The 26390-nt window shown below is 45.3% G+C and overlaps 1 protein-coding gene across 1 annotated transcript in view; it reads right to left on the bottom strand.

Annotated features, from left to right (window-relative positions):
• Window positions 1-26169, bottom strand: part of DHRS12 (dehydrogenase/reductase 12) — a 68295-nt gene extending 42126 nt beyond the window's left edge. Inside the window, 2 exon segments of the mRNA XM_049852896.1 lie at window positions 25910-26100; window positions 26157-26169. Coding sequence (XP_049708853.1) covers window positions 25910-26100; window positions 26157-26169 — 204 coding nt within the window.
• Between the last annotated feature and the right edge of the window lie 221 nt (window positions 26170-26390).

Below are 26390 nucleotides of genomic sequence, written 5' to 3'. Positions count from 1 at the left end.
TGGGTCTATCTAGTTGTTCTACCTCTGTTTGTGTTAGTTTAGGTAGGTAGTGTGTTTCTAGGAATTGATCCATTTCATCTAGGTTTTCAAATTTGTTAGAGTACAATTTTTCACAGTAATCTGATATGATTCTTTTAATTTCAGTTGAGTCTATTGTAATATCACCCATATCATTTCTTATTTGGGTTATTTGCTTCCTCTCCTGTTTTTCTTTTGTCAATTTCTTCAATGGTTTATCAATTTTGTTGATTTTTTTCTAAAAACCAGTTTTTGGTTTTGTTAATTCTTTCAATTATTTTTCTGTTTCCTATTTCATTTAGTTCTACTCCAATTTTTATTACTTTCTTCTGGTGCCTGAGGGTTTCTTTTGTTGCTCTGTATTTGTTCAAGTTGTAGGGATAATTCTTTAATTTTGCCCTTTCTTCTTTTTGGATGTGTGCATTTATTGATATAAATTGGCCTCTGAACACTGCTTTTGGTGTGTCCCAAAGATTCTGATAGGAAGTGTTTTCATTCTCATTGGATTCGATGAATATCTTTATTCCATCCTTAATGTCTTCTATAATCCAGTCTTTTTTGAGCAGGGTATTGTTCAGTTTCCAAGTCTTTGATTTCTTTTCCCTGTTTTTCCTGTTATTGACTTCCACTTTTATGGCCTTATGGTCAGAGAAGATGCTTTGTAGTATTTCAATGTTTTGGATTCTGCTAAGGCTTGCTTTATGACCTAATATGTGGTCTATTCTAGAGAATGTTCCATGTGCACTAGAAAAGAAGGTATATTTGGTTGCTGTTGATGGAGTTTTCTGTATATGTCTACGAGGTCAAGTTGGTTGATTGTGGCATTTAGATCTTGCATGTCTTTATCGAGCTTCTTTCTGGAGGTCCTATCCTTCACTGAAAGTGGTGTGTTGATGTCTCCTACTATTATTGTGGAGCTGTCTATCTCACTTTTCAATGCTGATAGAGTTTGTTTTACGTATCTTGCAGCCCTGTCATTGAGTGCATAAATATTTAATATGGCTATATCTTCTTGATATATTGCCCCTTTAAGCATTATATAGTGTCCTTCCTTATCCTTTCTGATGGATTTAACTTTAAAGTCTATTTTGTCAGAAATTAATATTGCCACTCCTGCTGTTTTTTGATTGCTGTTTGTTTGATATATTTTTTTCCATCCTTTGAGTTTTAGTTTGTTTGTGTCTCTAAGTCTAAGGTGTGTCTCTTGTAGGCTGCATATAGATGGATCATGTTTTTTAATCTATTCTGCCACTCTCTGTCTCTTTATTGGTATATTTAGCCCATTAACATTCAGGGTAATTATGGATAGGTATGAATTTAGTGCTATCATTTCGATGTCTCTTTTTGTGTGTTGTTCACAGTTTCTTTTCCCACTTAATTTTATGTGCTGAGTAGATTACCTTTATATATTATCCTTTCCTCATATTGGTTGTTGTTGATTTTGTTTCTGCTGAGCGTCTATTTTTTTCTTGTATTTTATTTTGATGAGTAGGATAGTTTGCTCCTTTGTGGTTACCTTATTATTTACACCTATTTTTCTAAAGTTAAACCTAACTTTTATTTCTTTGTATCTTCTTATCTTCCTCTTCATATGGAAGATCTATGACTACATTTCTTAGTACTTCTTTATTGTTTTAATGTTGTCTTCTTTTACATAATAACATCGCTGTTACCCTGTTTTGAGCATTTTTTTTTTCTTGCTTTGTTATTTTGATTTCCCTCTCTGGGTTTACTTCTGGTTGCTCTGCCCAGTGTTCTAGTCTTGGGTTGATACCTGATATTAATGATTTTCTAACCAAAGAACTCCCTTTACTATTTCTCATAGTTTTGGTTTCATTTTTTAAAATCCCCTAAACTTCTGTTTATCTGAAAATGTCCTAATTTCACCTTCATATTTAAGAGACAGTTTTGCTGGCTATGTGATTCTTGGCTGGCAATTTTTTTTTTTCTTCAATTTTTTAAATAAGTCATCCCATTGCCTTCTTGCCTGCATGGTTTCTGCTGAGTAGTCTGAACTTATTCTTGCTGACTCTCCTTTGTAGGCAACTTTTCGTTTATTCCTAACTGCTCTTAAAATTCTCTCCCTATCTTTGGTTTTGGCAAGTTTTATTATGTCTTGGTAACTTTCTATTAAGATGTACCTTATGGGGAGTTCAATGAGCATCTTGCATAGATATTTTCTCATCTTTCATGATATCAGGGAAGTTTTCTGCCAACAAATCTTCAATAATTTTCTCTGTATTTTCTGTTATCCCTCCCTGTGCTGGTACTCCAAGCACTCGTAGGTTATTTCTCTTGGTAGAGTCCCACATGATTTTTAAGGTTTCTTCATTTTTTTTAATTCTTTTATCTGATTTTTCTTCAAATATATTAGTGCCAAGTGATATGTCTTCAAGTGCAGAAATTCTGCCTTCCACTTGCTCGGTTCTGCTTCTCTGACTTTATATTGAGTTGTCTACTTCTGTAATTTTATTGTTAGTCTTCTGAATTTCTGAATGCTGTCTATCTTTGGATTTTTCCTGCTTATTAAATTTTTCATTATGTTCCTGAATAATCTTTTTAATTTCTCCAACTGCTTTATCTGTGTGTTCCTTGGCTTGTTCTGCATATTGCCTCATTTCTTTCCTGATGTTTTGAAGTGTTCTGTATATTAATCTTTTATATTCTGCCTCTGGTAATTCCAGGAAGGCACTTTCACCTAGAAGACCCCTTGCTTCTTTGTTTTGAGAGCCTGTTCAGGTGATCATGGTCTGTTTCTTTATGTGACTTGATATTGACTGTTGTCTCTGAGCCATCTATGTTATTGTATGAGTTTATTTTATGTTTGCTTACTGTGTTGTAGCTTCTTGCTTTGTCTTGTTTTGATATGCCCAAATGGGTTGCTTGAGTGAGCTAGCTTGATTATTTTCACCTTTGGAGCTCTGACGTCCTTTCCCCAGATGGCTAGAGCTGTCATCAGGTATATCAGTCTAGGAGTCCATTCACTTTTCTTGTATGAATTCAGCTCAGGTGTCCAGGTAGCTGATCATCAAGTATTTGGTACAGGCTCTGTCCTACAGTCTTAGAGGGGCAGGGGTGATTGGTGTAGGTACCAGAATCTGGTTGAAGCAGGGGGTTACACTCTGAACAAGTCAAGGGGGTGAGAACTGTCCCCATGTGTCTCTGAAGAAAGTGTGTCCCTGATCCCTAGAGCATACAGGTGCGTGAGTTCTGCAGACAGTCCATGGGCACACAGTGTTTTTGGTTGTAAGGACTGCAAGGTACCAGTTATCCTTGGACCCCTGTCGCAGGTGGCTGGGTGACCTGAGTGGAGCCACCAGTCCTTAGGCCCCTGATGTGGGTAGGTGAGGACCCTGTTTAATAGGGAAAGCAATGTCAAACACCAAACACCCCAGTCTCCGCTGCACAGCTGAAACGGTTGGAGTCTGCCAACAAGGGCCTATTCTCCTGAAATAGGCCCACCTAGGTCCATGCAGAGGGGAAAGGTACTCAAAGTTCATGGACTGTTTATGCTTGGACAAGAGCCGCTTCTGTCCTGAGCTCCCCTGTTTAGTGGAGCTGGCAAATTATCTGTTCCCCCAATTGCAAAATTTTTCCCTCTCCATGACTGGGAGGATGTCTCCAGGTGCTCAACAGGGCCTATCTCAGGCCGAGGGAATTCAGCTGCTGTAGCTGGCTTGGGGGCAGGGGGTGGGGGGCACAGTAAAATATATGCAAGTACTTAGCTTTTTCTGAGAGCACCGTTCTTCTCTGGTTACGGAGGTGTGAGTAGGCTGTGGGGCTGGCTGCTTCTCCCTGAGGAAACTGTGGCCGAACACTAGTATCAGTCCACCGCCACCCTGGGGATGATGCCTGAGGGCTCCTAGTGATTCAGGTCCGGTAACTCCCCTCCACTTCTGAACTGTCTTTTCCTCCTCCTGCCCCTCAGTTAGTTTTCTAAGCTTGCATTTGATGCTCAGGACTCCTAGCTTTTCATAAATACACTCGTTTCACTTGCTTTTTTGGGTCTTTGTTGTAAAGAGAGCTCGCCAGAAGCATCTTTCTATTCTGCCATCTTGGCTCTGCCTTCCCTGACCCATTTTCAAATAATTAAAATTGAAGAAAATACACTTTCCTGGTATATTGGAGTCCTTGGGTGGAGCAAAGGTTTAAGTGCTCTACTACTAACTGAAAGGTTGGTGGTTCGATCCCACCCAGAGGCACCTCGGAAGAAAGGCCTGGTGATCTGCTTCTGAAAAATCAGTCATTGACATGCAAAAAGAAACAATGATTATGAGGGAGGGTTATGAGGAGGAAAGAGGTGGGGCTGGAAAAATACTAACTAGACAATAGATAAGTGGTAACTTTGGTGGAGGGTAAGACAGTACACACTACTGGGGAAGCCAGCACAATTTGTCAAAGGCAAGGTCATGGAAGCTCCAGAGACACATGCAAACTCCCTGAGGGACCAAATTTCTGTGCTGAGGGCTAGGGGGACCATGGTCTCAGGGAACATTTAGCTCAATTGGCATAACATAGTTTATAAAGAAAATGTTCTACATCCTACTTCAGTGAGTAGCATCTGGGGTCTAAAAGCTTGTGAGCAGCCATCTGGAACAAGGGAGAATGAAGAAAACCAAAGACACAAGGGAAAGGTTAGTTCAAGTGTCTGATGGACCACAAGTACTACAGCCTCCACCACACTGAGTCCAGCACAGCTAGGTGGTGACTGGCTACCACCACCGACTGCTCTGTAAGGGATAACAACAGAGGGTCCCAGACAGAGCTGGAGAAAAATGTAGAACAAAATTCTAACTCACTAAAAAAAAAAAAAAGACCAGACTTACTGGTCTGACAGAGACTGGAGAAACCCCGAGTGTATGGCCCCTGGACACCCTTTTAGCTGAGTAATGAAGTCACTCCTGAGGTTCACCCTTCAGCTAAAGACTAGATAGGCCCATAAAACAAAATAAGACTAAATGGGCACACCAGGCCAGGGTCAAGAACTAGAAGGCAGGAGGGGACAGGAAAGCTGGTAATAGGGAACCCATGGTAGAGAAGGGGAGAGTGTTGACATGTCGTGGGGTTGGCAACCAATGTCACAAAACAGCATGTGTACTAATTGTTTATTGAGAAGCTAGTTTGTTCTATAAACCAACTAAAGTACAAAAAAAAAAAAAGGAAAGAAAGAAAAATCAGCCATCGAAAACCCTCTGCATCACAGTTCTACTCTGAGATGCATAGGGTCACCATGAGTTGGAGTCAACTCAATGGCAACTGGTTTGGTTTTATGCTCTGTAGTAGATTGTTGTTCAGCAATATTGATTCCCTCCTGCCTGTCTCCATGGGAGGAGACCACTTTCCTGACTCTTGACTTTGGGCTGGTGGTATTGCTTGCTTTGGTCAACTGGATGTTAGCCGATGTGAAGCAAGCCAGGGGTTTGAAATGTCCTTGCGCACTTTTGTCATTGCCATGAGAAGAACGTACCCTGGCCAGACTGCTGATCCAAGGAGGGTGAGAGACATCTGGAACATTCCCCAGACCCAACCTGCTGGTTAGTGACACCCAGCTGAGCCCAGCTGAGATTAGTCCACCCAGCTGACCTGTAGAAGAATCAAAATATACATGCTTATTGTTGTAGGCCTCTAAGATTTTGGAATTGTTTGTTATGCAGCAATAGCTGACTGATAACAACTCTATCCTAAAAATGCATCAACAGTACTACTATGACAAACATGGGGTCACGACAAGTCAGGACTGATTTGAAAGCTACTGGTTTATAATTTGTCGGCCTTCATTTCAGAAGTCCCTGAGTGGTGCAAACACTTTGCATTCAACTATTACCCTAAAGGTTGGTGGTTTGAACCTACCCGGTGGTACCACAGAAGAAAGGCCTGGCAATCTGCTTCGGTAAAGATCACAGCCAAAAAAACCCCTGGAGAGCTGTTCTATTCTGACTCACATGGGGTTGCCATGAGTCAGAATCAACTCCACAGCAAAGAGTTATTTTATTCCTGAAGGTGGTTCATGGACTCTAAGTTCATGCTACTTCTGACCATCAGCTTCCTCACCTGCACAATCTGTAAAGTTCTGAGGACTGAATGACATAATGAGAGAAAAGCAGTTAGTGTAGCCCCTGGCACATGGAAAGGGCTCAGTATGCACCATTATTAAGGCTCTTCTGGACCTTGGGTTGCTGCTTTGAACACACATATCATTGGATGGGAGGCTGCTCTAGTGAGGAGAAAGTCACAGCAGAGCACTGCGGTGTGTTCCGTCCTTCCAACGTGACCTCAAGTGAACTCCCCTATCTTCTGCCAAAAGTCAAGGCACCACTGCCTGTTTATCACATTCAGTTAATCAACAATGCAGCTGTCCTGGAGAAGGCAGAATTGGTGTCCTTGTCCCATGTCCCATGGTGTAAGAATGGCTAAGGTGGGTAAGGGCTTCAATCGCTAACACGCGGGCAGTGGTAGGCCACCAGCAGTGCACTTAGCACAGCCCCCTCCAGCCCATCTGTCTTCACTCCTCACGGAGTGAATCCTAACAGGCAAGATGGGTGTGACTCCAGAAGACCCCAAAAACACCAGCAAGAACAGCAACCAAACAATCTATCTCACAAGATTGCCTCACCTCCATCGGTTTATCTACCCACAAGTCCACCAGAGGCAGCTCATGCTGTCCACAGGAGGGTGCTCTGGAAATCTCCCCATGCCCCACCTCACACCCACAGAAGGTCGTCGTTAGCTGCTGTCAAGTCAGCCCTCAACTCATGGTGTCCTGTGCACAGGGAACTAAACGTTGCCCAGTTCTGCGCCATCCCTGTTATCAGAGATGGATCAGACCATTGTGATCCAGAGGGTTTTCACTGGCTGATTTAAGGAAGTAGACTGCCAGGCCTTTCTTCCTAGTCTATCTTAGTCTGGAAGCTGTTCGGCATCACAAGAACGTGCGAGCCCCCATTGACAGAGGGGTGGTGGCTGTACATGAGGTGCATTGGCTGGGAATCGAATCAGGATCTCCCACATAGAAAGCAAGAATTATTTGTAAACTTGATCTAATTCATACACCATGAATCATCTATTCATAGTCCATGAATCGTATACTATGAATGTATTATGACACCTAAACAAAGAGCTGTATGCAGGCATGGGCTCGGAAGGTAGCTTGCATTTAACCTGTCAGCGTCCAAACCTTTAGGATCGGCTGAGAAAGTCTGCACATACTGGTGTGCGTGGCCTCACAGTGTCAGGAACTACTGATGCTCGCTGGGGCATTGGAAATGTTTCCAGAGGCCCAACTGAATCTTAGAAAATAGAAAACAACCCATCCCATGTTATGTAATCTGGCCAGGAAAACATGTTTCATATTAGAAAGGCAGCCAGCAATTTCCTAGGACTCAGACAAAGGTCTAGGTTTTTCATTTGGCTCTGGAGCTGTCTCCGAATGCTAATATTTAACCCCTGTATCTCCCCATCTGTCCCGCACAGACACATTCAGCCGCCTCTCCCACAGCGGACGTGCTTCTTTGTGCAGTGTACTATGTCTTCACTCGAGAGATGGTGAATAAATATCAAAGAATGGGAACAACTGTGCTTCTCAGGGAGGTTGGAGAGATCAATAAATGCTCCTAACACAAATAGGAAATGAAAATGAAAAGATATCAAGGCCTCAGAGCCAGGCTGGGTTCGTACAAAGGTGCAGCATAACAGGTCACGTAGTGAGAGAGGCAGTCCCTTCAGGGTTGATCACCCCTACCCCTGCTTTCAGTTCATGCAGAGACCCCCACTCTGCCCCCTTCTTTTTATAATTTTATTGTGGTGAAATACATATGACAAAACCTTTGCCGCTTCAGGCATTTTTACGTGTACAATTCAGTGACGTTAATTATATTCGCCACGTGTGCAGTCATCGCAACTATCTGTTTCCCATTCGTTTTCCTCACCCTTGACAGAAACTTGGTGCCCCTTAAGCAATACCTCCCCGTTCCTCCCTCCACCCACCCCAAACCCTCCTCCCGCAAAAAAAACCAAACCCATTGCTGTTGAGTCGATTCCGACTTATAGAGACCCAACAGGACAGAGTAGAACTGCCCCCACAGAGTTTCCAAGGCTGTAATCTTTACAGAAGCAGACTGCCACATCTTTCTCCCACAGAGCTGCTGATGGGTTCAAACCACCCACCTTTCAGACAGCAGTTGCATGCTTAACCACTGCGCCACCAGGGCTCCTTAACCTCCTACCCCTGCTAACTACCAAAGAGCTTTGGTCTCTATGCATTTGCCTGTTCTAGTTATTCCATGTCAGTGGGATCATACAATGTTTGTCCTTCTGTGTCTGACTTATTTCACTCAGCATAATGTTTTCGAGGTTTTTCCATGTCGTAGCATGTATCAGAACGTCATTTGTCTTTACAGCTGGGTAGTATTCCGTTGCATTTATGTACCACATTTTGTTTGTCCATTCATCTGTTGAGGGACACAGGTTGTTCCCACCTTTTGGCTATTGTGAATACTGCTGCAATGAACACTGGTGTACAGGCATCTGTTTTTGGTCCTGCTTTCAGTTCTCTTGGGTATATACCTAGGAGTGCAATTGCTGGGTCATATGGTAATGCTCTGTTTAACTTTTGGGGGAACCCCCAAACTGTTTGCTACAACACAGACCGTCCTCTTCTTGATCTCCATCCAAAGGCTTTGGCCCCTCTAAGAAGCACCCGTAGACTCGGTCCATCCTCCCCATGGCATGCCTGGCCTCTCCCCTCACAGTGCTCTCTTATGACTTATTTCACAATAATATGGTGATGGGCTTGGGGAGGAAAAGCTGGGGGGTGGTAGAACACGGGCTGTGGTGGCAGATAGACAGGTTCACATTCTAGCTCAGTGGCTCCTCAACTTGACTGTGGGCAAGCTATATGACTTCTCTCAGTCTGTTTCCTCATCTGCCCTATGTAGGCAGCGATACCTGTTTCATAGGCTGTCATGAGGGCTGCAGGAGACAACATGTACAGCACTCACTAGTGCCCAGCACACAACCAACACTCAGTACAGTGCTGGCAGGTGGTAGGTGGAGGAGCAGCAGTTGTTGACAGGGCCCCATGTTTGAAGGTCCGCATTTAAATGCTCTGCTGTTGCTGTCTTAACCTTCTGAATAAATTCAGAACAAGGGGCCCTGCATTTTCATCTTGCACTGGGTCTTGCTGAGCTGCAGCCCATCCTATGAGTCTTTGCCCTACAGTAAACTTACAATTAAAACCCCGCACAGCCCAAGATTTTGGTACTTTCAGCAATGATACCACATTTGGAACAAAGGCAAAGATGAAACTACTTGTACTCAACCAGCACCATTTTTATAGTAAGCTTCCAGGTATTCATTAAAAAAAAAAAAAAGCAATGTCACCACTGGGGAGAAAGCTTCTTTCCCACTCCTGATGTTTCCTTCATCATGGAGAGAGTGCAATTAGTGAGCCTGTGGCCCCTGGGCCCTTCTTCTCCATCCCAGGGAGGGGGAGTACTCATCTACACTAAATTCAGTAAATCTGTGAACAATAAACTGGGCATGCTCGGCTCTGATCCTCCCTCCCTCCCTCCTCCTCCTGCAGAGCCGGAGAGGGTGTCTGTCTGTCCGAGGCCAGCCAGCTGTGAGAGGTGGGTGAGTCTGTCTAATTCTTGAGTTCAATATAACTTTAAAATCTATAGGAAAATCCAACACCTCTACAGCAAATAGACAAACAATCCAGTTAAAAAATGGGCAAAGGATATGAACAGACACTTCAGCAAAGAAGACATTCAAGCAGCTAATGGACATATGAGGAAACGATCACGATCTCTAGCCATTAAAAAAAAAAAAAAGCCATTAGGGACATGCAAATCAAAACCACGATGAGATACCATCTCACTCTGGCATTACTGGCAGAAATGAAAAAAAAAGAAAAAACAGGAAATAACAAATGTTGGAGAGGCTGCAGGGAGACTGGAACTCTTACACACTGTTGGTGGGAATGCAAGATGGCTCACCATTTTGGAAAATGATTTGGCACTTCCTTAAAAAGCTAGAAATAGAAATACCATACGATCCCGCAATCCTACTCCTAGGAATACATCCTAGAGAAATAAGAGCCATGACATGAATAGACATAAGCACACCCATGTTCATTGCAGCACTGTTCACAATAGCAAAAAGATGGATGTCCATCAACAGATGAATGGATAAAGAAACTATGGTACATACACACAATGGAATACTACGTAACAACAAAGACCAGTGATGAATCTGCGAAGCATCTCACAACCTGGATGAATCTGGAAGGATTATGCTGAGTGAAATAAGTCAATCACAAAAGGACAAATATTGTATGAGACCATTACTATAAAAACGCACAAAAAGGTTTACACACAGAAAGAAACAATCTTTGATGATTACAAGAGAGGGGAGGGGTAGGGAGGAAAAAACACTAAATAGGCTATAAACCTAAAAAAGCAAACCCGTTGCCGTTGAGTCGATTCCGACTCACAGTGACAGAGTAGAACTATAGGACAGAGTAGAACTGCCCCACAGAGTTTCCAAGGAGCACCTGATAGATTCAAACTGCTGAACTTTTGCTTAGCAGACGTAGCTCCTAATCACTATACCACCAGGGTTTCCAAATAGACTATATGTCTTAGTCATCTAGTGCTGCTATAACAGAAGTACCACAAATGGATGGCTTTAACAAAGAGAAATTTATTTCTTCACAGCAAAGTAGGCTAAAAGTCCAAATTCAGGGAAAGGCTTTCTCTCTCTGTCCACTCTGGAGGAAGGTCTTTGTCCTCAATCTTCCCCTAGTTGAGGAGCTTCTCAAGCACAGGGGCCGCGGGTCCAAAGGACTCGCTCTGCCCCTGGTGCTGCTTTCTTGGTGGTATGAGGTCCCCCACTCTCTGCTTGCTTCCCTTTCCTTTTTATCTCTTGAGAGATAAAAGGTGATGCAGGCCACACCCCAGGGAAACTCCCTTTACATTTGATCAGGGATGTGACCTGGGTAAGGGTGGTGTTACAACCCTTTTTAACATAAAATTACAATCACAAAATGGAGGACAACAACAGTCATGGAAATCATGGCCCAGCCAAATTCATACACAGTTTGGGGGTTGGGAGGGGAACATAATTCAATCCATGATACCACAGATAAGTGGTAACTTTGGTGAAGGGTAAGATAGTACACAACACTAGGGAAGTCAGCATAACTTGACCAAGGCAAAGTCATAGAAGCTTTACAGACACATCCAAACTCCCTGAGGAACGGAGTTACAGGGCTGAAGGCTGGGGACCATGGTCTCAGGGGACATATAGCTCAAACAGCATAACATAGTTTATAGAGAAAATGTTCTACATCCTACTTTGCCGAATAGCATCTGGGGTCTTTAAAGCTTGTGAGTAGCCATCTAAGATACTCTACTGGTCCCACACCATCTGGAACAAAGGAAAATGAAGAAAACTAAAGACACATGGAAAGATTAGTCCAAAGGACTAATGGACCACAACTACTACAGCCTCCACCAGACTGAGTCCAGCACAACTAGATGGTGACTGGCTACCACAACCGACTGCTCTGACAGGAATCACAGTAGGGGGTCCCGGACAAAGCTGGTGAAAAATGTAGAACAGAATTCTAACTCACAAAAAAAGATCAGACTTACTGGTCTGACAAAGACTGGAGAAACCCCAAGAGTATGGCCCCTGGACATCCTTTTAACTCAGTACCAAAGTCACTCCTGAAGTTCACCCTTCAGCCAAAGATTAGACAAGCCCATAAAACAAACAATAATGCATGTAGTGCAGTCATGTATATGTAACTAAATGGGCACACCAGCCCAGGCGCAAGTACAAGAAGGCAGGAGGGAACAGGAAGGCTGGATGAATGGAAATGGGGAACCCAGGGTCGAGAAGGAGACAGTGCTGACATGTTGTGGGATTTGGCAACCAATGTCACAGAACAATAAGGGCATTAATTGTTTAATAAGAGGCTGAAAACATTCCCCTTAAGGACAGGAACAAGACAAAAACGCCCTTTATTACCACTCCTATTTAACATTGTGCTGGAAGCTCTAGTTAGACCAATACGGCAAGAAAAAGAAACAAAGGACATTCAAATTGTAAAGGAAGAAGTAAAACTGTCCCTATTTGCAGATGATATGATACTATACATAGAAAACCCAAAAGACTCCACAAGAAAACTACTGGAACTAATAGAAAGATTAAGCAGGATAGCAGGATACAAGATAAACATACAAAAATCAGTTGGATTCCTATACACCAATAAATAGAACTACAAAAAGGAAATCAGGAAAACAATACCATTTGTAATAACCTCTAAAAAAAAATAAAATTAAAAATTAAAAAAATAAAATACTTAGGAACAAATCTAACCAGGGACATAAAAGGCCTATACAAAGAAAACTACAAAACATTACTGCAAGAAACCAAAAGAAATCTACATAAATGGAAACACATACCACACTCATGCATAGGTAGACTCAACATTGCGAAAATGTCAATTCTACCCAAAGCAATCTACAAATACAATGCAATCCCAATCCAAATACCAACAGCATTTTTTTTAAAGAGATGAAAAAACTAATCATTAACTTTATATGGAAAGGGAAGAGGCCCTGGATAAGTAAAGCACTATTGAAGAAGAAGAATGAAGTAGGAGGACTTACACTACCTGACCTCAGAACCTAATATACAGCTATGGTAGTCAAAACAGCCTGGTACTGGTACAATGACAGACATGTTGTCCAATGGAACATAATCAAGAATCCACATGTATATCCATCCAACTACAGTCACCTGATCTTCAAAAAAGGCCAAAGTCCATCAAGTGGGGAAAAGACAGTCTTTTTAACAAATGGTGCTGGCAAACAGGAAAAACATACCACGCTCATGAATAGGAAGACTCAATACTGTGAAAATGTCAATTCTACCCAAAATAATCTGCAGATGCAATGCAATCCTGATCCAAATTCCAACCACATTTTTTTAATGAGGATGAGAAACAAATCACCAACTTCATATGGAAAGGGAAGAGGCCCCGGACAAGTAAAGCATTCCTGAAGAAGAAAAACAAAGTGGGAGGCCTCACACTACCTGACTTTAGAACTTATTATACCACCACAGTAGTCAAAACAGTCTGGTACTGGTACAACAACAGATACATGGACCAATGGAACAGAATTGAGAACCAAGACATAAGTCCATTTACCTATAAGCAGTTGATATTTGACAAAGGCCCAAAGTCCATTTAATGGGGATAAGACAGTCTCTTCAACAAATGGTGCTGGCATAACTGGATATCCACCTGCAAAAAAATGAAACAGGACCCATACCTCACACCATGCACAAAAATGAACTCAAAATGGATCAAAGCCCTAAATATAAAATCTAAAACGATAAAGATCATGGAAGAAAAAATAGGGATGGGGCCCAGCTACCACCAATGACTGCTATAACAGGGAACACAACAGCAGAAAGATGGAAAAAACCTAGGTGCCCATCAATAGATGAATGGATAGACAAATTATGGTTTGTTACTACACACAACAGAATATTATGCAACAATAAAGAACAATACCGAATCTGTGAAGCATCTCACAACCTGGATGAATCTGGAAGGCATTATGCTGAGTGAAATACGTCAATCACAAAAGGACAAATGTTGTATGAGACCACTACTATGAAAACTCATGAAAAGGTTTACACACAGAAAGAAACAATCTTTGATGGTTATGAGGGAGAGTGGGGTGGGAGGGAAAAATACTAAATAGACTGTAGGTAAGTGATAACTTTGGTCAAGGGTAAGACAGTACATAGTACTGGGGAAGCCAGCACAACTTGTCCAAGGCAAGATCATGGAAGCTTCATAGACACATCCAAACTCCCTAAGGGGCCAAATTACTGGGCTGCAGGCTGTGGGGACCATGGTCTCAGGGAATGTCTAGCTCAATTGGCACAACATAGTTTATAAAGAAAATGTTCTACATTCTATTTTGCTGAGTAGCACCTGGGGTCTTAAAAGTCTGTGAGTAGCCATCTAAGATACTCCACTGGTCTCACCCTGTCTGGAGCAAGTAAGAATGAAGAAAACCAAAGACATGGGGAAACATTAGTCCAAAGGACTAATGGACCACAACTACCACAGCCTCCACCAGGCTGAGTCCAGTACAACTAGATGGTGCCCAGCTACCATCACGTACTGCTCTAACAGGGATCACAGTAGAGGGTCCCGGAGAGAAAAAAAGAAAAAAATAGCAGACTTACTAGTCTGACAGAGACTGGAGACACTCCAAGAGTATGGCCCCTGGACACCCTTTTAGCTGAGTAATGAAGTCACTCTTGAGGTTCACCCTTCAGCCAAAGATTAGATAGGCCCATAAAACAAGACAAGACTAAATGGGCACACCAGGCCAGGGGCAAGGACTAGAAGGCAGGGAGGGAACAGGAAAGCTGGTAATGAGGAACCCAAGGTTGAGAAGGGAAGAGTGTTGACATGTTGTGGGCTGGCAACCAGTGTCACAAAACACTATGTGTGTTAATTGTTTAATGAGAAACTTGTTTGCTGTATAAACCCTCATCTAAAGATAATATTTAAAAAAATGTTGCTGATAAGGGTGATGGGAAAATTTGGAAATGGATAGCGGTACAGCAGGATGAACGTCATCAGTGTCACTGAGTTCTATGTGTAAAAGTGGATGAAATGGCAAATGCTTTGTTATATATAATTGTACCACAATTAAAAAAAAGCTCTAAAAAAAATCCACTGCATATTAAAATTAAATAACTCCACATTTCTAATAAAATCATTGGATCAATTAATATTCATTTTTCATTGACAATATTTCTAACACTGGATCTAAATTTTAAAAGTTTAGATGTTAAATGTTTAAAGGTTATAAAAATAATAAATACATATACATATACAAACTAATATCCTTTTAATTAAAAAAAATACATGTACATGGTTTCCAAAAACTCAGAGAGTTCAAAATGACATAAAATGGAAAGGAGCAGTCTCACTCCTCAGAAGTGAACCATTCTTCACGGTTTCTTACGAATCATCCAGGAACATTTTAAGGATATACAAACGTGTGTGTGTGTTTGCATTTTCCACACAGACGGGATCAGGTTACACATCATCCTACAGTCTTCTTTTTATTTAACAATATGTCTTGGAGATATTTTTGTTATATATAAATTTACCTTATGCCCTTTAACCATACCAGTTGCTGTCTACTAGATTCTGACTCACGCAGACCCCACGTATATCTAAGTAGGGTTTTCAGTAGCTGATTTTTCAGAAATAGAGTACCAGGTCTTTATTCTGAGGCACCTCTGGGTGGACTCCAACCTCCAACCTTTCAGTTAGCAGCCAAGTGCATTGTTTGCAATACCCAGGGACTCATCCTTATACTTTTTTTTTTTAATATTTTATTATGATTTAGGTGAAAGTTCACACAGCACATTAGTTTCCCATTCAAAATTTATACATAATTTGTTCCCTGACATTGCTTGCTCTCCCTGCAATGTGTCAGCACATTCCCCATTTCCACCCTTCTTCCCTGTTTCTGTCTCTCCAGTTTCCTTGCCTTCTCATCTTTGCTTTTGGGCAAATATTGCCCATTTGGTCTCACATAGTTGATTGTTCTAAGAAACACATTCCTCACGGGTGCTATTGTTTATTTCATAGGCCAATCTATTATTTGGCTTAAAGATGACCTTTAGGAGTAGCTTTGGTTCCAAGATAAAATGGTGTCTTAGGGTGACAGTCTCAGGGTTCCTCCAGTCTCTATCAGTCCAGTAAGTCTGGTCTTTTTCATGAATTCGAGTCTTTTTCTACATTTTTCCCCCATTTTAACTGGGACTTTCTATTATGTCCCTGGTCAGAGAGATCGTTAGTGGTAGCCGGGCACCATCTAGTTCTTCTGGTCTCAGGCTAGGAGAGGCTGTGGTTTATATGGGCCACTAGTCCTGTGGACTAATTGTTTCCTTGAGTCTTTGGTTTCCTTTACTCTTTCTTCTTTGTTCCAGACAGGAAGAGACCAATAGTTTTATCTAAGATGGCTGCTCACGAGCTTTTAAGACCTCAGACGCTACTTACCAAACCAGGAGTGTAGAACATTCTCTTTATGAACTATGTTATGCCAGTTGACCTAGATGTCCCCTGAGACTATGGTCCTTAGCCTTCAAGCCCAGTAATTCATTCTCCTGAGGTGTTTGGATATGTCTAAGAAGTTTCTATAGCCTTCCTTATACTCTTTAATGGCTGCATAATATATCATTTCATGGATGTGTCATAGTTTCCTGCTGTGAAACATCTAGGGTCATGTCAATATTTTGCTCTTCAGACAATATCTAAAGCACATCATAAATGTAAGATCACAACCTGCTCTGTGACTCCCAGCCCTTGCTCAGGACGCTGTGTGGTCTGGTTAATGTTGGGCACAGCTGCCTCTCCCAGCAGATGGAGAATCCTTGACGGAGGAACCATCCCCAGTGCTTCCCTTTGCGGAACAAATGGGAAAAGGTGCACAAACATGCTCTCAGATACCTTATGGTGGTACACACAGAGTCACACACATAGTGGATGACTGAGCGTGTTTGCTGTTTATAACTTTTCCTCTGTGCCCAGCACATGAACCCAAACTTGTATTCTAACCATCCAGTGGATACAAGGGTGTCCCCTCTGAGCTCCAGCAGACATGTAACCTATCACCAACCCAAGACGGAGATTCCTGCTCCTGCAGAGAACTGGACACTGAACTGCAGATGAGGATCTAAGCAACAGCCACAATTCTTTTGATAAAACAGAGAACATCAGTGCCCTGCCTCAGTTTGCCCCTGTCTCAGGTTAAAATAAAACAAAACAAAAAACAGTTGCATCAAGTCGAATCCGACTCACGGCCACCCAATGTTTGTCAGAGTAGAACTGTGCGCCATAGTGTTTTCAATGGCTGATTTTTCGGAAGTAGACTGCCAGGGCTTTCTTCCAAGGGGCCTCTGGGCAAACTTGAACCTCCAACCTTTCAGTTAGCAGCTGAACATGTTAACTGCCTGCACCACCCAGGGACTTCGTCGCAGGTAAAGACAGCTTTAATTAAGCCACGGCTGTTTTTTGTTGTCACAATTTCTTTTTACCGATTTTAAAACCTATTATTTTCTCACTCTAAGGGAAAGGCTCGGAGAATGAGAAAACTGAAGCAATCCCACACTTTCATGACTCTGAAAGTAGTCAGCTTGCATTCAGCTTAAGTCTGGCACAAGTTAATATTCCTCTACCTTCAAAGAATAGGAAAAGTGTTGTCTGCCTGGCCCACGCTCTTTAAAAGGGTCTGTGAAAGCCCTCACCCAGCCGGAGCAGATACACGGCTGCTGACTCACACATGGCTCAGCTGTATGCCTGTACTAGTGACTTCAAGCTGGGTCCAGACACCCAACCCTTTGATTCTAGGACCCTCTCCAAAACCACCCTGAAACTTCCTCCCATCCAGCAGTGCTACACAGCACTTATACAAAATCCAGGATAAAAAACAAAAAATCAAGTGAACTAAAATCAGCTCTTCCTTGAGGATTTCACAACTTCCTTGAGCTATCGGGAAGCATTGGAGGTGTCTCGGAAATAAAAGGAGGGAAAAGAGGGTCGCCATCCTAGACAGTAAACCATGGAGGCTAGTGAAATGAGGCACGCTGAAAAGACGGCGGAAACCATCTCCCTCTGAGAGAAAATAAGCCCATTGCCTTTGAGTCGATTTTGTCTCATGGCAGCCGCATGTGTTACAGAGTGGAACTGCTCCATAGGGTTTTCTTGGCTGTGATCTTTATGGAAGCAGATCGCCAGGGCTGTCTTCCGTGGTGCTGCTGGTTATGTTCTAACCACCAACCTTTAGGTTAGCAGCTGAGTGCAAACTGTTTGCACTGCCTAGGGACCTACTGGGAGAAAATAGGAAGCCAGAAAGCACCCAGAAGGAGAGATCAGAAGTCTGCTGTGGCCAGGGGAGGAGGAACTAGGAACAGGTGCATGGGTGTCAAAATCCCCAACTGCTGATCTATATGAAGAAAAGGCCGGGTAGCCGTTGGGCCCCATGGTACCAACTCTGCACACCTTCAAGTCCTGGGATACAAATATGGTTCCTGAAACTGAACAAAACTCAGCTGAGATTCTGTCCACCCTCCAGCTGCTGAGTGGCCCAGGAGTCCTGAGATGACGTTGTGAGAACTGTTCCACCCACATCAGAGGGTGAGTCTGTGGAGCAAATGGGAAAGGGTGTGTGAACATGCTCTCAGATACCTCTGTGTAGGAATGAGGCTGTGTTTTATATTAATATGAATGCTCGAGAATCTAAGCCAATAATTCTCAGAAGGTGGAAACCCACCTTGATCTGGTGTGTTGGGCAGTAGAGAGCCCTATTTTTTACCTTGATGTTTCGATGTTGATGGAGTCATCCCCCGCAAGTCATAAGGCACTCCTACAGCACCTTCCAGCCACGTCAGGGGTTAGGGCAAGAGAAAAAATGTTCCCAGGCACTGTGCCTCTGTGATCCTTCTCCCCAGAACCCACAGCCCCTGTCTACTCCTAAGACATCCAATTCCAATCAAAGGACACTCTACAAAATAAGACACCTGACCAGTACTCCTTGAAACTGTCAAGGTTATCATAAACCAGCAAAGTCTGAGGAACTGTCACAGCCAAGAGGAGCCCAAGGAGTCATGACTTCTAATGTGGTGTTCTGGAACAGAGAAAGAGCATTAGGTAAAAACTGAGGAGATCTGAACACAGTATGGACTTTAGTTAATAATATTATCCCAATAATGGTTCCTTAGCTGTGCCAAACGCACCGTTCTAACGTAAGATGCTAACAATGGGGGAGGGGGGTGGGGTGCATGGGAACTCCTTGTGCTACTTTCACAGCCTTTCTGTGCATCTCAAACCAGCCTCCCTTTCTTAGAACCAACTGATCATACGTGGTAATCACATCTACAACACCTAGAGCAGCGTTGGATGGAATAACTGGGGACTATGGCCTCTGGTCTCTGGGTGGCACAAACAGTTAAGCACTCATCTCTTAGCTGAAAGGTTGGCGGTTCGAACCCACCCACAGGCGCCTCCACAGACAGGCCTGGCAATCTGCCTCCGAAAGGTCATAGCCTTGAAAACCCTATAAAACCCATTGCCATCAAGTCGATTCCGACTCATAGCAACCCTATAAGTCAAAGTAGAACTGCCCCATAGAGTTTCCAAGGAGCACCTCGTGGATTTGAACTGCCAACCTTTTGGTTAGCAACCATAGCACTTAACCACTACACCACTGGGGCTTCCAGAAAACCCTATGGGGTAGTTCTATTCTGCACACATGGGGTTGCCATGAGTCGGAATTGACTCAACGGCAACTAACAACAACAACCAAAAAAACTATCCTAAAAGTAAAGTTTATTTTTTAAGTGTTGCCAGGGAGATAACTGCCAAACAAAAGTCTGGTGTCCTTCTACCCAGACAGCAAGATGATAAAGAACTGCAACCAGAAGTTTAAGAGGGAGGGTCCACCTGGTTCTGTCCCTGAGGCCCACTGGGAACATTGTGCCAGAGAGCAGCTGCTGAGCAGGCATTCCTGTCCCCAAGCCTGGTGCCACGCACGGCCTTCCAGAAAGATCACCTTGGCATACTTACCTCCCCATACCAGTGTACAAGGTCAGATTCCCATACAGCATTACCTTACCTGGCGCACAGGTTGTCCATGCTTACCTGGCTCAGCTGGCCAGCTGCACACCTGCCCAGACTCTCCTGCTCTCCTGAGTCCTTTGATCTCCACCCCTGATGCAGCAGGACCACCCCTCCGGTGTCCTCACGGCTCCACATGTCTCTTGTGGCTCCCAGGGCTCACAGGCTTCCCAGTCCACTTAGGCAACAGTGGTGGTTCAGTGGTCAAGCTCCCGCCTTCTGCGTTAGAGACCAGCGTTCCTTCCCAACCAGTGCACCTCATGGCAGCCACCACCTGTCAGTGGAGGCTTGCATCTTGCTATGATACTGAGCAGGTTTCAGCAGAGCTCCCAGGCCAAGACAGACTAGAAAGAAAGGCCTGGTGATCTACTTCTGAAAATTAGCCAGTGAAAACCAACAGTCCAATCTGCAAATGACCATGGAGATGGCTCGGGACTGGGCAGCACTTAGTTTCACTGTGCCTCAGATGGCCATGAGTCAGGGGCCGATTCGACGTCAGCTAACAACAGCAGCACGTATTAAAGAGAGAACTAGGGAACTCGAAGCAGAGAATGTGAGGTTGGGAGTGATAATAACATTACCGTAAACAATAACACCAATAATAATAATAGCTGCTCCTATTAATTGAGAGTTATATGTTCTTATGATACCCAGAACTTCCTGTGTCGTGGCATCTGTCATGCTATTTCAGGCAGGGTCTGACAGAAACCACTTTCAACAGACAGAATTGAATGCAAGGATTGGTTACCCAGGAAAAGAAGGGAGGTGAGAACTGAAAGAGGTATGGTGCAGGAACCCAGAGATCAGCAACAGCAGGAAGCTACTATCAGCCCTAGTCTCTGGCACAAAGGGAGGATGGGTGTGGCCTGAGCCCAGGAGCCAGGGTCACTGGCCAGAAGGTGGAGCCACAGAGATTTCAGCCATTGCTAGGGAAGCACGTACCCCTTCTTCCCACCTTCCGGTCTTCTAATACCTCCTGCTGGCTAAACCCAGCCGGAAGCCAGCTGACAGAAAACACAGCAGAAGTCCACCCGATCCACTCGCCTACCCCACTGTGACGCAGGGTGGAGCAGGCAGGCCGGGGCAGGCACACAGCTCCATTGCTTACACCCCATGCATGAACGTGAACTTGGTGAGGACAGGGCTGTGTCTCTCACCTGAGTCTCTCTCCAGCTGTCATACAACGTCAGACATAGGTGCACATACCAATATGTTAAACAGATAAAGTAGTACCACGCTCTCTCAATTACCTAGTTCTGCTGTGACCAAAATCACAAGCTGGTGGCTTTGAAGAACAGATGCTTATTTTCTCACAGTTCGGGAGGCTAGAGATTCAAATTCAGGGCCTGGCCCTAGGGGGAGGTCCTACCTTGTTGGTAGTCCCAGGGTTCCTCAGTGCTCCTTGGCGTCTGTCTTCCCCTGTGTGTCTGTGTGTCTGCTCTTTCTATACCTCAGAAGGGATTAGGTTTGGGACCTACCCTATACTGGTATGGCCTTATTAATAAACAAAAGAAAAATCCCATTTCCAAGCAGTTATGATATCCAGAGGTAGCGGGGCTGGAACTTCATACACACTCCTGGGGAACACAATTCAATCCACGACACACCCCTACTTTTCAAATGAGGAAACTGAGGGCCAGAGAGGCTAAGGAATTTACCCCAACTCACAAGACTAGTTAGTGAGTGCAGACGCAGGAGGCAAAACCAAACCCCAGCTCCTCCTGGCCTGCCACGCTATGTGTCTGCTGCCTGGGAACAGCAGACTAGCCCAGGTTGTGGGAGTGGTGCTCTTCACAGACAGGGCCCAGCCACTGACCCGTGGTGAAGCCTGCAAAAGGCAACGCGTCAGGGAATATTCCCGAGGGATGGACACACAGGCACCCTCAGGCCTGGCCCTCTGAGCTCTAAGGGCTGGGGGAGAGGGCTCATTCCCTCCCCACCCAGGAAACCTGCTTGCCTTCCTTTTAGCTCTATAAAACCAGCTGCCTTTGAGCTGACTCTGAGTCTTGGTGACCCCATGTATGTCAGAGGAGAACGATGCTCCATTGGGTTTTCAATGGCTGATTTTTTTCGGAAGTAGATTGCCAGGCCTTTCTTTTGAGGCACCTCTGGGTGGACTCAAACCACCAAGCTTTCAGTTAGCAGCCAAGCATGTTACCATTTGCACCACCACCCGGGGACTCCTTCAGCTCTATATCCTTTCCTAAGATGGTAGACTTGGTTATAAGCATGGTTCAATATTATAAACAGAACCATAGTTTCATCCTTTTCTAGATAAAATCCACTTTTAAAACCATGTGGCCGAAACAAAAGTGGGCTAGAATCCAGGCGAATCCTCCTCAGTGTTGCCTGAGATTAGTATTCCTGTTGCATCCCGCAGCAGCACAAGTGAAAATTATCAGCAGGCAGCCAGCCAGCTTTCCATCTCAAGAACACAGGCACTTGCAGATATTAGAGGAAGATTTAGAGACCCTCACGCTGGCTGCCAGCACTGGGCCTTTGTAAAGCATCTGATGGCATGAGACTACGGATGACCTGTGAGAAGGAGAAAGAAACACCCACTTGCTTTGATAATGTTATTTAAAAAATAATAACATTTTCTCTTTGGCCACGGGCCAAGCCTGCGGAGTGCAGGTGTGACTGCCCCCCAGCTGCCCTCCCACAGGCCCTGCAGTCAGGAGAAGTTAGTGGAGAAACATTCCCAGGAGCGGCAGCAGGCGGGGAGTCTGCTGGAGAGGCCAGCTCAGAGCAGAGACGGGGAAGCTCCAGGCGGGAATGCAGGGGCCGTGTTCTTTAGCGTCAGCCTGTGAGCGCCCAAAGGGTTAACTGCGGACCATTCCCAGGGGTCCATTCTCTCAAGCTCCCCATGGGTGTTCAGGGTGCACGGCCTGTGTCATCACTCCAGGAGGGCCCCGCACTTGGTTTAATGCTCTGCTCTCACCGTCTGGCAATTCTTGATGATCTTTGCACCAGGGGCCCTGCATTTTCATTTTGTCCTTCTTTTTGCTACTGTTAGCTGCCATCCCCGACTCAAGGTGACCCCACCCACAAGGCACAAAACACTGCGCAGTCCTGCACCATCCCCATGATCTGTTGCTGATTGGACTGTTGTCATCCATAGGGTTTTCACTGGCTGATTTTTGGAAATATATCACCAGGCCTTTCTTCCTAGTCCCTCTTAGTCTGAATGCTCAGCTGAAACCTATTCAGCAGCACAGTGACGCGTAAGCCCCCGCCGACAGGTGGGGGGTGGCTACACATGAGGTGCAGTGTCTGGAACTGAACCCTGCACAGACGGCGAGAATTCTACCTCTGAACAACTCACCTCAGCTCGCACTAACGAGTTGCCGTCGAGTGGATTCTGACTCACGGCAACCCCGTGTGTGTCAGAGTAGATTCTGACTCACGGCAACCCCGTGTGTGTCAGAGCACAACTGTGCTCCGCAGGGTTTTCAGTGGCTGATTGTTTGCAAGCAGATCACCAGGTCTTTCCTCCTAGGCACCTCTGAGTGGCCTCAAAACACCAACCTTTTGATAGCAGCCTAGTGTACTACATTAACCGGTGTACCACCCGGGGACTCCCATTTTGCTCTAGACCCCACCAACTATGTAGCAGATCCTGATTCCGCCTCTCAGAAGACGAAGACCACAAAATGTGAGCAAGACCTGATGGCTCTTGTTAGAAAGTGGCTCCCATCAAGACCAAAATGCTGTTTGTGCTTCCTCTTTAGTGAAAGGCCACTGGGTCAGTTTAAGGTCAGCGGTGCCTCAGTCCCCCTTGGTGTGCTGCACACTGACGCGCCCCCCTGGTGTGTCAGCACGGGGCTCCAGTGCCCTGCAGGAAAACGTGGCAGCAGCCCAGGGACACGGGGTCAACCCTCAGTGGCCCAGTTATCCCAGGTCAAACCCAGCCTGGGAAATCACATCTCCCTCTCCCCTTGCTGAGGCTGCGTCTGAAGCGGAAGCACATTCACAGCCGATGCCAAGCCAGAGAGCTCGGCAGGAGCCCAGGCTCCCGCAGCTGACCCCCGCAGGGGGTGGGGAGCACTCACCGGTTACCAGGGTACCACCTCCCGATGATTTCACCTTTGTCCTCTTGCACTCTGTCTTGATCTCGCAAACCAGGTGAACTGTGCCACCTGGTGGAATTCAAAAAAACCACCCACAGGTTCCGCTGTTAGTCATGGACAGCAGTTTTTCCAAATTAAGAAAGTGAAGACAAGGGTTCCCCAAAAGAACACCTGAAACTGAGATGGTTCTGAAAAGTCTAGCTGGAACCAGTGCTCTGCACAGGTAGAGCAGCGAGGGTAGGAGTGAGGGGCCGTCTGGCCAGCGGGGCTACCTGGGCCGCCTGGCCTACCTGGGCTACCTGACAGCACATCTGGGACCACCCTGCTGTGAAGAGTCCCTGAGCATGGGGAGGGAAGTGTTGGCGTGGTCACTTCTGCACCCCAGCATCGGGTCCTCAGTCCTGGCTGTGCTGGAGACTCACCTAGGGAGCTTGTGAAGAGAGAGGTGACGGGCCCAGACAAGGGTATTTCTAAAGGCTCCCAGGTGACTCTCATGTTCAGCCACGTTGAAAACCCCTGACCTAGTATGTAGTCGGGAGTCATCGAAGTGACTGAAAGGCTGAATCCGTAAATGGCATGCATACTGTTTCAGCGATGCCAGCCTGTCATCAGTCAAGGTTTATTTAAAGGGGAATGCCTTGGCTGCTGCAGTTCAGGAGTACCCATTACCAGTCTGCTTTCTTCACTTAAAATAGCCCGATTGATTAAATGGGGCCAGTTCCACAGGAGGCCGCAGGGTGACCACAGAGCCAGCCCTCTCCTCCTCCCCACCGCAGCTTAGAGTGCTTCCCGGGTTGCTAAGATTCAGTAATCCTTCTCTGACTTGGCAGATAATTAAATAAACCTCCAAATGGTAATCTATTACCCTGGAAAAGGCCTACCTTGGTTTTAGAGGGAGGAAAAAAATAAGACATCTTGAGTATCTTGAAAGGTGATAAATTCTCAGCCTATTTCCCCGACCTCTGCTGGAACGTCAATTATGCCTAAAGGAGGGGTTCCTGAGAGGCGTGGCTAACTGTCCTAGCCACCCCAGTGCCACCCGTGACCTAGGGCAGTAGGGGTTGTGCAGGAAATCCCGGCATTTACCCAGGGGAAGATTCGTGTCGACTGAATAACCTTACTTTGCAGACTAAGGGACGGAGGGTAGAAGAGCAGCTACCATGCTCCAACCCTGGAGGCTGGACACCAGGACGGAGGAAGGAAGTTCAAGCACTGAACCCCCCTCACCCCTCTTCCCTGTAAGTCCTTCCAGTTATTCTCTGGGGCACTGGTGCTCTCTCTCTCTTTTGCCAATTCAACTATTTCTACATGTCTAATTCAGGGACATTGATTACATTCATCATGTCGTGCAGCTGTTATCACTGTCCTTTTCCCAATGACTCTGCCACCATTGTAGGGCACTGGTTCTTAAATAGGGTCCACATCCAAATTGTGGTGGACTCCCAGGCTTCTCTTTCCCCCACCTCTCCCAACACCCCCCGAGATTCTCATTGAGAAGATTTGGGCTAGGTACCAAAAAACAAACAAACCTGTTACCATCAAGTCAGTTCTGACTTGTAGCAACCCCACACGTTACACAGTAGGACTGAGCCCCATAGAGTTTCTCTGGCTGTAATCTTTACGGCATCAGATCTCCAGTCTTTCTCCTGCGGAGACGCTGAGTGGAGTTGAACCCCCAACCTTCCAGTTAGTAACTGGGTGCAAACCGTTTGCACCACCCAGGGACCCAAGCTAGGACCAGAAGTCCACATTTTCTTTAAGTTCCACTGGTGAGTCTGATGCCCAGGATTGGCCACAGGCATTCACTGCTCTTGAGCAGAAAACATTGTGGCAGGTGGGCAGGACCCAAGCTCCTTGTGAATTAATGAAACACTGAGGAAGGCTCCTCCAGTTACCCACTCTGTCCACCTCTAGCTGGAAGCTACATGCACAGCTCAGAAACCCGGCAGCTGTGTGAACCCCAAGGGACTGTTGTCCAGTGCTCGTGGCCACAATGGCCAGGCCCCTCCTGACCTGCCAGGGACACAGGGTATTCTCCCTGAGCTGACTGGGCAGGCTGGCCGCGGGCTCAAGGGACACTGGCTTAGCTGCTCACCTCTCTGCCTATTTCAATGGTAGTTGCTTTCCCAATGTCACTGTTCTCTCCAGGGATCAAGAAGGCTCTTCCAGAAACTTGGACCTCCAAGTCATCGGGGATGAAGTCCTGAGATGCAGATTCATAGCCACTCTGGGAAATAGCAGGCCCACAGAAGCAACGGCCACAATGAGCCAGGAACACTAACCCCTCTGGAGGGGAAAAATCCTAATTCTACTGTGGGCTTTCTCTGTCCCTTCCAGCACACTGCCCAGCTCCATCCTGCCTCTGCCTCCCTCCGTCCCTCTCTCCCTGGTCTCACCGTCAATGCCAACTTCTCAGGGCCCAGATTTCCTGACTATTATCTTCCCGAACTTTTGAAAATATTTGGAGATTCCAACCTTGTGGCATCCAAACTACCTTTCCCTGACGGCCTCTGATACTTCTCTGTTGTCGTTAGTTGCCATTGAGTGGATTCTAACTCATGGCGACCCCTGTGGGT

Source organism: Elephas maximus, chromosome 14, assembly GCF_024166365.1.
Source record: "Elephas maximus indicus isolate mEleMax1 chromosome 14, mEleMax1 primary haplotype, whole genome shotgun sequence".
Classification (NCBI taxonomy): domain Eukaryota; kingdom Metazoa; phylum Chordata; class Mammalia; order Proboscidea; family Elephantidae; genus Elephas; species Elephas maximus.
Note: the sequence above shows the minus strand (reverse complement) of the source record. Positions and strands in the feature narration are given on the sequence as shown.